At 52.4% G+C, this 11,824-nt stretch overlaps 1 protein-coding gene across 6 annotated transcripts in view; it reads right to left on the bottom strand.

The window, feature by feature from the left end:
- Positions 1 to 1,409: 1,409 nt before the first annotated feature.
- Positions 1,410 to 11,824, bottom strand: part of ZFR2 (zinc finger RNA binding protein 2) — a 48,071-nt gene continuing 37,656 nt past the window's right edge. For 4 of the 6 annotated variants that reach the window (XM_053580007.1, XM_053580031.1, XM_053580041.1 and 1 more), the window contains 6 exons: positions 10,573 to 10,744; positions 7,959 to 8,097; positions 5,326 to 5,420; positions 4,853 to 4,948; positions 4,128 to 4,239; positions 2,570 to 3,395 (listed from right to left, as the gene is read on the bottom strand). In XM_053580007.1, coding sequence (XP_053435982.1) covers positions 3,007 to 3,395; positions 4,128 to 4,239; positions 4,853 to 4,948; positions 5,326 to 5,420; positions 7,959 to 8,097; positions 10,573 to 10,744 — 1,003 coding nt within the window. In that variant the 3' untranslated portion in view covers positions 2,570 to 3,006. Of the gene's footprint in view, positions 3,396 to 4,127; positions 4,240 to 4,852; positions 4,949 to 5,325; positions 5,421 to 7,958; positions 8,098 to 10,572; positions 10,745 to 11,824 lie in introns of all 6 variants that reach the window. The other 2 variants (XM_053580017.1, XM_053580026.1) reach the window with 2 other exon arrangements.

The raw sequence follows: 11,824 nt of genomic DNA, 5'->3' as shown, positions 1-11,824 counted from the left end.
TCGCCAGGGAGAGACTTGAGACTCGTCTTTGGGTGGCAGCGTGTGGTTTTAAGTCACAAATCAAGGGGGCAGGGATCAGGGACATGCAAAAACAAACCATCCCTGACACCCCATTGGTATGTGACTGTTAAGCATTGAGTGGAGGGTTCTTCGGCTGCAAATGTCCACCTGGCCTGCTCCAGATACAGGGATGCAGCAGTGCCGGGCAGAATTCACATTCTCAAGGGGAAGACAGAGGACACATCATTTCGAGCAGGGACATGTGGTTTAAAGGAAAAGAACAGGGCCACCAGGTAGGATGAGGGGGCCAAGGAGGCCTCTCTGAGGAAGTGGCATTGCCTCTCTGAGGCAGATGACACCTCTACCACCAGGCCCCACAGAGGGGGAGCCACCCATGCAGGTCAAGGGAAGAGCTTCCCAGGCAGCCAGAACAGCACATGTGAAGGCCCCAGGGCATGAGTGAATTTGGCTCCCTAGAGGATCAGCAGAGCATGGTGACAGATGGGCTTGTGGGGGGCTTTGCTAGGATTCAGGGTTTTACCCAAGTGCAGTGGGGACCTCTTGAGCATTTAAGCAGTAAACAGAGCAGAGGATGGAGAGTATAAAAATAGAGACGATAGGATTTCCTCATGGATTGGCTGTGAGTGCAAAGGGATCCAGGAGGCCTCCTGGAGGTGGTAGCAGTCAACCTGGGCAACTGAGTGAATGGCTTAGGAAGGAGCCCAATGGCAGAGAAGTCACCTGTCCCCTGGAGAGGTCTGAGTGGCTGGGTGCCAGTCAGTGGATCCTTTTTCTGACAGACACTGCACTGCCAAACAAGCCCCCTCTCTAGCCACCTGGCTTTCCTCTTTGGCCTGTGCCTGAGAAGGGGTTCCTAACAAGCATAGTCAGTGCTCTAGGCCAACAAGTGCCACCCCACCCCCTCCTGCTGAGCTGTCCCTACCACCTTTCTGCCCTGCTACCCACCTGTTCCTCATGGGCTGGAAGCCCCATCACAAAACTTGTCCACTGTGACTTGTATTTTCATCTGAAGCCCTTCTGCTCACCCTTATGCGAGAGCTTGTAGAGCTCGCTATGGAAAAGCCATCTCTCCCAAACTCAGCTTAGCTGCCTCTCAGGAGCCTCTTGCCCATCTCGCTGAGTCTCCTGGGCCACAGAAACTTCTCCAAGCTAAGGCAGAGTGCTGGGCCACTACCATGGGGTATGTTGACCGGTTTCTTTGTATCCACTAGGATCCCCGCACTGGATGCAGGGATGGCTGAGGGAACCCCTGCCTGAGGGAGCAGCTCTAGCCCCTCTGACCCCTCTCTGCCCACACTTGGGCTTCAGGGCCTCTGGGAGAGGGGGATGGGCTCAGAGTTCAGGGTCACCTGCATCCTGTGGGAAGGACTGCACAGCCCACACCAGAGGATGAGCACATCTCCTTTATTTCTCCCCTCAGTTTCCAGGTCGCTCTACAAAGACACCTGGAAGCTAAGCAACACACAGGCTATTTTTCAACACAGAAAAACAGAACCAAGTTAGTCAAATGACCACACAGACCATGTCTGTTGAAAGGTGGCCTTTCTCACTCAAGGCCAGTGGGCAGCCAGCTAAGGAAACTCCTGGCAAGGGGAGAGGTTTGAATGGGCCAAGGTGGGAACCAGATAGGGGGTGCCCTATATCTCCCAATTCCAGGAGGCCCCCTGTCTCTCACCAGTGTCCACAGGATGACTTCCCTCTCAGTTCCCAGGAGCAGGGCACAGGCTGAGACCTGTGTCAGGGAGGGAAGGAGGGAAGGAGGGAAGGAGGGTGAAAGGTGGTCACATCACAGAGTAGCTCTTCTCTGTGGAAGGCACTCAGTGGTCCACGGTGTTGAGTGGGCATAGGGGTGTCTCTGGGGTCAGGTTCACAGCACTGGGGACACAGGTATTTCCCCAGGGAGGCCCCAGCCTTCATCTTCACATGTTGGCAATGTCATTTGATACTCCGCACAGGGGATGATCCAAGCTCAGACCTGCCAGGCTCCAGGCTGCAGCACTGGTCTGTTTGAAGCAGGCTGGGTTCAGGGGATCTTAGCCCCAGGCGCTTCTTCAGCCTCATCCCATACGGGGTGAATGTGATGACCAACACAGGCCAGCTGGTCACATGCAGCCCCCAGCACCCTACTCTCTCTGGTCCACCCTCTATGGCCTCCTCCGGAACTTGAGGGCCAGTCTTTCTGACATTGGGTCCCATCCAAAGGAAGTGATTTAAAAACCCACATCCTCTGAATGCCACAGGGGGAGTGTAAAGCTAGCAGGAAATACTGGGGTTCGGATACTGGTACATGTGGTACCCAACTGCCTGCCCACCTGGGCGTGGGTGGACAGGGCCCCAGAGAGAGGGGTGCTGCTCCTAGTGCTGGGTGGTGTGACTTTTCTAACGACGTATGCACAGTGCTTTTTAAAAAGAAACCTACGGAACGTTACTCGGAAGGGAAATACCACTGTGCAACGGCCAGGTGACAGCAGTTGGCCGGTGTGCCCATATGGGGGGTGGCTCACACAAACCCCTCTCCATTCCGCTGGCACTGCTTCTTCTCATCTGCACCTTCCTTGCCTTTCTCGGCCTTCCCTGGCTCCAGGCACCTCTTCTGGGAGCCAGTCCCAGGCTGGCACCTGGACTGGGAAAGTGGGTCCATGCCCAGGAACTTGTGGATCTGCCGGAAGGCCAGTAGGCGCAGGGCATACTGTGGACACATACAGTCCATCAGGATCCCTGCCTAGCCCTGCTCCCTGAGTTTGGGGACACAGGAAAGCTGGCATCTGTGGCCACCAAGGGATAGCCAGGCCCATCCTGTACCCTTGAAGATGACTCTTCTTGTGACTGCTGAGTTCAGGTCACTGCAGGGCACAGGGAATCATCCTGGGAGTAGCTCAGTGTCAGTGGATGGCAGCAATCTGCCTAGGAAGCCCCTGGGACACCAGCTCTTTACCACTTTTGGGGGCCCCAAATCTTGCACTACTAGCAATTACATTCATTCCATTAAAGGCAATTCATAAACTTGGACCCAGTATAATTTGGTTTTTGCATTGCTGGAGCATATATAAACACATATGCACACAAGAAAATGTGTGGGCTGGCGGCAGAGGTGGGGGCCACAGCTGGGATTTTATGGACCATGGTGGGGTTCAGGACAGTCCCTGCTACCCACAGGCCACCCTCCTGCCCCCAGACACCTCTCCCGGGCAGGCAGGAAGGAAGAGGAACACTGGGCCGTTTCAGGCACAGCCATAGATAAGACCTTAGTGTGACCCCTGCCGCAGAGCCTCCTACCTGGGCACTGGCTGTCACATCTTCCCGTTCTTGAAGGGTCATGGGCTCGAGGGCGTCCTTCTGGCCTTTCTCGCAGGGATCCTGGAGCCCGGGCCCATCTTTGTGAGGAGTGTAGGGCAGTGAAGAAAGAGAGAGTATCCTTGTGAAAGATGGCATGGCCACTGAGGGCTGGTCAGCGCCTGCACCTGCAGCACCCAGACCTGTGGTTCATGGGTGGGCTGCCCTCTTGCAGGGGTGAGCAGGAGTCCTGTCTGGCTCCCCACAACACACCAGGTGACCGGGGCCTTCCAGCCTTTGTTTGTAAGTGCATGTGTGCCTACGTGTGCGCCTGCCCATGTGTGTGCACGCGCACATGCATGCACGTGTTCATGTAAAAGGCCCAGATGAGGAGCCTGATGCTTTCTCCTCCTTTTTTCCCTTAATTTCATACCGTGTCACTAAAAATCACTGGAAAACACTGCTTTCCAGATCTGACTACCACCTTCTTGTGTGAGTGTGTCTCATGCCCTCTCTTCCCTTTGCTAATGTAAAACACACTGCATTGAATATCTTTGCACACACACTGATTTCTGGTTATTTCCACTGAATGTTCCAGGGAGGTGCTCACCTGAGTCACCCCAACCAAGGGCAACCCCTCTTGCTGTGCAGGAAGTTATGGGGGTTCATTATCTGCCCTCCTTCTGGGAGCACATTGTATATCATAGGCCACTCTCCTGATGGGTGTGGGAAGTGTTTGGTGACAGTAGCTCTCTGTGCCATGGCCATAGCCATTGGTTTCTGGAATTTACTGCCCACATTCTGGGCTCTCTGGCCAGGGCCTAGCGACTGACCTTTCAGGAGCATCCCTGTGGCCACACACTCCAGCACCCGCCTCACAGCATCCCCAGGGCCCAGGGGCTCAGTCGCACTGCTCAGGGCCTTCTCCACCAGCAGTTCCATGGCCTGGTTGCAGGGGGTGGGGGGTGACAGGGTGGACACTGTGCTTTAGGGGAGCAGTGGCAGCCCCCACCCAAGGAGTTTTCCCAGGATTTGGCCTAGGGAGGTTTGGGGTCTTGGCAGGGACCTGGGGGTCTCACTGGGGGCTATGTGGGCTATTCTGTAAGCCTTGAGGGACCCCTTTCCCTTTCTCTCCTCTTCTCATTGGGATAGGCTCAGAGGCCTATGGTCAGGGAGAGAAGGTGCTGAAGCCATAAGAAGTTAGGGCCAGGTTGCCCAGAGGCCATTATGGAGCTGAGATGAGAGTACCCTGGCTCCCTCTCCTCTACCCAGACCTCTCCATCCCATTGCCACCAGGTCTGGGTGGATACCACTCATTTTCATGGTTTGCTCCTGTTTGCATGCTGTGCTGCTCTCATTGTCTCAAGGTTTGGGGTTTCAGATGACAGCAGGCAAATGAGGCTATGGGGAGGACCTTCTCCCAACCCCAGGGGATGCTGTGCCCCACCCCCCCACCACATCTCTTGGGTGCTAATGCTCCTGTAAATCCCTTTGGGGAAGGCCTCACCCTGGGAAAAGGAACACATGTCAAGGCCTCGGAGCCCTTGGGAGTCCTTACCCAGGCTGGCAGGGACCCCCAGGTGGGCAGACGCTGGCAGAGGTCCCGCAGGATCCTGAGGACAAGAACGCATTGCTGCAGGATGCTGGCACGAGCCTTTGAGGAAGAAGCACATGGGCAGCTCTGAGGGACTTCTCTGTCACATGGCAGGGCACGGGGCCAGTTCTGGGCATGAGGCCTGGGGAGGACAACAGGGAGCCAAGCAGCTAGCCTTAAATGTGGCAGGAGGAAGCTGAGTCTGCTTCCAGACAGGCACAAGCCCACTGATCAGAGCTGGCTAGCAGATGGCCATTGGACAGGAGCATCCCCACCTCAACAGCCAGGAGCCAGCCCTTGTCAGGTTAGCACTCAGCAAGGACAGGCCAAGCAATGGGTCAGGAGGCTGTTCCTAGGGTTCCTGTCTATCTGTACAGCATTGGCTGTTGTCTCCAAGCTTGTCCTGCTGTGTCAACCCTAACCCTCCTACCCCCAACCTGGAACCACTTGGCGTGGCGCAGGGCAGCCAGGGACTCGAGGCACTTGTCAGGGCTCAGGACATCTCCTGGGTCAGGGTGAAGCTCCTTTACTTCTAGAAGAAAAACAGCACACGTCCTGGAAGCTGTGTGGGGAAAGTACTCTATCCCCCTATTTCCCCATGTCCCTGTCCCCCTGCCCCCCATCCTACTCTGCTCCCACCCCAGCAGATCGCTCAGGTTGTGGCCCTCTCCAATCTTTAAGCCTGATTTTGTTTATCTGGGAAACATGGTTCCTCTCACTTGTCCTCCTGGGACACAGACCAGAGAAACCTCATCCCCTCCCACATTCGGTGCACAGTCTGGAAGGGTTGACCTTTCTCTTGACTGAGTTACTGAGTGGTACCGGCATTGATCGTCTTGGGAATCCAATTAAGGTGAAGTTTGGGGAAAGATAAAACCAGCCACATTTCCAGAAACTTCCAAAGGCCAAAGGCATCATGAAAAGGGAGAAAGTAGGTTAAATTTCAACACGCCCACTCATTGACGACCTAGGCCCCAGGGTTTGGGAAAAATGACATCTGTTTTCCCTTCCTTATTATTATTAATTTTTTAATACAATTAAGATTCCTGCAGAATTCCTCATGATTACTCTTCAAGCATATTTTTTCTCATTTAGTTATGTAAAATAGCACTAGAGGCCCTGGCTTATTTAGGGCCTGAAGAAAGATTCCCTGTTAGTCTATAAATGTCCCCACCCGGGGCAGTGCCTGTGACTCAGTGAGTAGGGCCCAGCCCCATATACCGAGGGCGGCAGGTTCAAACCCGGCCCTGGCCAAACTGCAACAAAAAAATAGCCGGGTGTTGTGGTGGACGCCTGTAGTCCCAGCTACTCGGGAGGCTGAGGCAGGAGAATCGCCTAAGCCCAGGAGTTGGAGGTTGCTGTGAGCTGTGACGACACAGCACTCTACGGAGGGCAACATAATGAGACTGTCTCAAAAAAAAAAGTCCCCATTGGTTTCTGTCCATCATGGGCAAATTACTCCTCTGTGCTGATGGGGAAATGCCACAGGTGCTTATGTGGATGTGGCTGTGAGAAGTTGCCTCCCCACCATGCTGGCCAGAAAAGGCTGACAGGAAGTGTGGTTTCACTGGGGGCTCAGCTGTTAAAGATCCTTGCAGAAGTATTTCCTGTCCCCTAATCCTCCACCCAGGCCAGGAAGGAGCCTCTATCTAGTGACCACTGACCCTCAACAACCACCCCACTCCTCAGTCTTCTCCTTGTTTGTCTCCGGGCTTTCAGCTAGAACTGAAAGGCATTTTCCTCCTCTTTGTTTATTTTTTAGATGACTATTTATGACAACGGAGGGTGGCTTTCTGTTTAACCCTTAAAAGGCTCTCTCTTTTTTTTTTCTTGGGTGAGGGGTTTGGAGACAGAGTCTTGCTCTGTTGCCCAGGCTGGAGTGCAGTGACGTCATCACAGACCCTAGCAGCCTGGGCTCAGGTGATCCTCCTTCCTCAGCCTTCCAAAGTGGGTGGCATTATAGGTATGAGCTGCTGCATCTGGCCAAAAGGGTGGCCTTAAAAAAAAAAAAAATCTTGGTCAGGTGCAGTGGCTCATGCCTGTAATCCTAGCATTCTGGGAGGCCAAGACAGGCGGATCGCCTGAGCTCACGAGTTTGAGACCAGCCTAAGCCAGACTGACCAGAGTGAGCACTCATCTCTAAAAATACCCAGGTGTTGTGGCGGGCGCCTGTAGTCCTCTACTTGGGAGGCTGAGGCAAAAGAATCACTTAAGCCCAAGAGTTTGAGGTTGCTGTGAGCTGTGATGTCACAGCACTCTACCAAGGGTGACAAAGTGAGACTCTGTCTCAAAAAAGAAAGAAAGAAAGAAAAAACAGAAAAAAAACTTAAGCTTTAAAAATGAATCAATCGAAAGAGAACCATTAGTAGTTCATGGCCCTTGACTATGACTAAACTATCAGGAAGGGGTTCAAGGGTGATGGGAGTCTGGAAGACAGTCCTAAAGATTTTTCTAGGAGATTCTGAGGCTGGTGGGGACTGCAGGGAGCACAGCCATGCAGTGCACCTCTGATGTCTGCCCTGGCCTGGCCCCATGCCCACACTCCCGGGCAAGGCAGGTTGGACTTCAAGCTCTCTGAGCCCCCATGTCCCAAACAGTGGCACTGGAACCAGAGGGGTCTGCTGTAGTCTCTTGGGATGGGCAGAGAGAGTCAAACTCATCTCTTGCCGTGACCTGGGAGAAACAGCTCAGACCTGATTGGCCAACACCAAGGCTAGTGTCATCTGGGCAGGGGAAGCAGGTGCCCAGTGCTGGCTTGGCAGGTGAGGGACAGTGATGTGATGTTGCTCACCTGAGGCAGTGTCTGCCACCAAGGCTCCAAGCCCATCTGAAACTCCGCCTCTAACTCCCTTCTTTCACTGGCCCAAGACCCAACATGTGTGTGACCAGCAGTACCCAGAGGGTGGGGAAAATAGACATGCCAGGAGGCTGCTGTCTAGGCATTTCTGTCCTGATAGGCTGGATGCTGCCCTCTGCCTGGGCATGAGTACCCCTGGGGAAGATGCGTGCGTGTGTGTGGGGGGGTGGGGAGGGGATTGTCGGTGGGACAGGACAGAGAGCTGGGCTGCACCTGGGTCCGTGGACAGGTCCTTCCGCATCAGGGTTGAGGTAACTGACACAGTGACCTGCATTCTGGGCTCCTGGCAGGAGGTGATGACAATGTTGGCTTCCAGGTCGGAAGAAACCTCATACTTATCCTTAGTCACCACCTGGGAGATGTAAATACAACATGAGGCCACATCATTCCAGCCCAAAGTCATGTGGACATAGTGGCCTGCAGCTTCATCTCCCCAGCTCTCCCATGCTCAATGGTTTCCAGAACCTCCCAGTGACCTAGACAGCCTTCCAGGAGTGCAAACATATAAAGATAAATACAGACAACAGACCCTGTGATGTAAGGAGCCTCTGTATGTAAAGAATGCCCACAACACAATAACAACAAGATCAGCAACCCACTAAAAATCTGGCAAGGAAATAACAGAAAATTTGTAGAAAAAGAAACACAAATGACCATTTTTTTGTGTGTGTGTGTTTTTTTTGGCCGGGGCTGGGTTTGAACCCGCCACCTCTAGCATATGGGACCGGCGCCCTACTCCTTGAGCCACAGGTGCCACCCCACAAATGACCATTTTTACATAATGCTGCAAATTACCCCATGGCCAGAGAGAAGCAAATTAAAATTCTAAGGAGATGGTGCCATTGCCTATGCAGCAACCTGGCCTCCCTGCCCACTGTCAGGGCCTACATGCTGTCTGTGTTTGCCTGAAGTGCATCCCTCTCCCCATCCTCAAGCTCCTCCCCATTCAGCGCCTCTGAACTGCAAGTTTGCCCCTAGGGGCTCCATCCACATCACTGGGGCCAAGGCACTGCCAGTATTTCTTGAGGCCTTGGCTATCTTTGTGGGGCTCAGGACTAGTCTTTTGCCTGGGCTGTGAGAATTCCAGAAAGCAGGGCCTTCATCTGAGCCATCTTTGTATCCTCCCACCTCCAGTATTTATTGGAAACTATCATATTGTAGGTGTTCAAGAAATGGGAGATTAATCGAAGTTGGAATGCCACAATCCCTGCTTAAATAACTTTAGACACCCCCACTCCCAGTCCCTGTAAATAATCTCTTTGCATGGCCCTCAGGCCTGGCTGGGTGTAGACCCACCCTTCTTCTCTGATGCTCACCTGTTCTGACTTCGGGTCTTCAGCCTTTGGCCTCTGCAGGTGCTGTTCCTTCTATGCAGAACACTGCCCACCTCCTATCTTTCAAATTTTACCTTACATGTTCCATTCTCTGTGAGGGCACAGACTTCCTGCCACCCTGTCCCTGCTCTGTACCTCATACACAATTTTAATTTCTTCACAGAAGAAAACTGTAAGTTATCTTCCATAGGTCCCTGTTTATTCTGTCCCCCTGACCAGGGTCTGCCCAGCCTCTGGTTTCCAGTGCCTGCTAAACAAGTTGGATGGGTGATGCTGAAATATCCCAGGGATGGCAGATTTGCAAATCTGGAGATGATTGCTACTCGGGAGGTTGAGGCAAGAGAATCACCTAAGCCCAAGAGCTGGAGGTTGCTGTGAGCTGTGACGCCACAGCACTCTACCAAAGGGTGACAAAGTGAGATTCTGTCTCTAAAAAAAAAAAAATCTGGGGATGATTTTTTTTTTTTTTTTTTGAGACAGGGTCTCACTCTGTTGTCCAGGTTGGAGTGCAGTGGTGTTATGTCATCATAGCTCACTGCAGCCTCCAACTCCTGGACTAAGTGATCCTCCTGTCTCAGCCTCCTGACTATAGGCACACACCATTCTGCCTGGATGATTTTTTAAATTTTTAGTAGAGACAGGGTCTCCCTGTGTTGCCCAGGCTGGCCTCATACTCCTGAGCTCAAGTGATCCTCCTGCTTCAGCCTCCCAGAATGCTGGGGTTATTGGTGTGAGCCACCTTGCCCTACCTGGGTTTTTCTTTTTAAACCTAAGATGATCAATTCAACTCTCAGTGTGGTTGTTCATGTGAGAAAAGTATAAGGAACTACTCTGGAGGGAGAGAAATTCAGCTGCCAGCCTCAGTCCTGAGTTGGGCTTTCTCCTCTCCTCACATCTTACTAAGTCCCAGCAACTTCACAGTCTTGGCTGGAAACACTTTCTTTTTTTTTTTTTTTTGAGACTTTTGAGAGTCTCACTATGTCCCCCTTCATAGAGTGCTGTGGAATCACAGCTCACAGCAACCTCAAACTCTTGGGGTTAAGCCATTCTCTTGCTTCAGCCTCCCAAGTAGCTGGGACTACAGGTGCCCACCACAACACCGGACTTTTTTTTTTTTTGTGCAGTTGTCATTGTTGTTTAGCTGGCCTGGGCCGGGTTTGAACTCGCCAGCCTCGATGTATGTGGCCAGCGCCGTAACCACTGTACTACAGGCGCCAAGCCATGGCTGCAAACACTTTCTGTGCCGTTTTCACATTATCCTTTTTAATGACGGGCTTTGGTTCTATTGGGTGGTGGGGCATTTGAATTAATTTCCAAGTTTTAGCCTAAACTCCCTTCACAAGGAGACCCTGAATTTGCCAGCACTCTCCCTTTGCAGCTGTGTATAAAAAGGAAGTCTTGGTGGTTTTTAATAGAAGTGCCTTTTGTACTATCAAGTTGTATAGAAACAAATATGTCCCCATCTGAGGTCCTGAGAGGATGCCTGGGCTTACCAGGAGCTGCTGGGGCAGGTGCTCCACAACCCTCCGCAGCAGGCAGTGTGTTGGCTTCTCGGAGCAGAGCAGGGCCACATGTACCTTCCTGTCCCCACGCAGGAGGAGGCCTTTCGCCAGGAGGCCAACTCGCATGACACCTTTCAGGACCCGAGCAGAGGGGGCATTGCCACTGTCAAGACAAAGCCACAGATGGGCACCGTCAGGTGAGAGGTGCTGGGTACCCCACTGCTCTGCTCATGAGCTACAGGGACCCCGGCGACTTTGCCAAGCCTCTGTGTGCCTTGGTGCCCTCATCTGTAAAATGGGAGGGCCCAAGCCCCTCTGTCAGAGACATCTGCTGGGGTTAAATGAGACAGCATGAGATCTGGGAAAGATGCGCTGCCAGGCACGCCTTAGTGTTTGCAGATGAGTAAACATCTGAGTGAGATGGCAAGTCTGGACACTGTTTTCCTTAATCGTCTGCAAATATTAAGCCCAGGTGCACTTCTCCAGGTACAAAGACCCCACTGTTCTCGGACTTTCTTCATCGGGTTTTGCTGCTCCGTGTTTGGGCTTTACACAGGCTCCAGGGAGAACTGAAGAAAATGCTTCTTTGTACCTTCAGTACTCTGGCATGAAATAAATTCACATACCCACCTAGATGCAAAGGTTTGAGGAGATCCTTGGGCATAAACAGAGGGTGGGCTCGTGGGTGTTTGTGTGAAGAACTTTGTAACTCACATGAGCAAGGCGCACATCTCCTGTGTGGAACAAATGTGATGGCAAAAGGAAGCTCCCTATGGTAAGTGGGATCGGCCAGACGCAGAAGGCCATGCAGTGTGTGATTCCACTTACATGAAACGTCCAGAACAGGCAGATCCACAGACAGCAAGTGGATTCATGCATGCACTGAACCAAAGCGGGTTAGTGTTTCATGGGGACAGAGTTTCACTGTGGGAAGATGAAAACGTTCTGGAGATGGAGGGTGGTGATGGCTGCATAGCAATGTGAGTGTTGTAATGCTGCTGAGTTGTGCACTTAAAAATGGTTAAATTGGTACGTTTTATATTATGTGTGTTTTACCACAATAGAAAGACATTAAAGAAGGAAGATGAAAAAGAAGCTACCCAGAAAGGAAGGACTTGGCAAAGCTAACTCCTCTTGGATGGCGGAGCTCTGTAACAATTACTGAGAGTGCAAAGGGACTTTCTTGTTGGCTAATAATCACGGGGGCTCAGAGGTTGATTCACTGGGCTCTTGGTGCCATGAA

This window comes from Nycticebus coucang, chromosome 2 (assembly GCF_027406575.1).
Source record: "Nycticebus coucang isolate mNycCou1 chromosome 2, mNycCou1.pri, whole genome shotgun sequence".
Lineage (NCBI taxonomy): Eukaryota > Metazoa > Chordata > Mammalia > Primates > Lorisidae > Nycticebus > Nycticebus coucang.
Note: the sequence above shows the minus strand (reverse complement) of the source record. Positions and strands in the feature narration are given on the sequence as shown.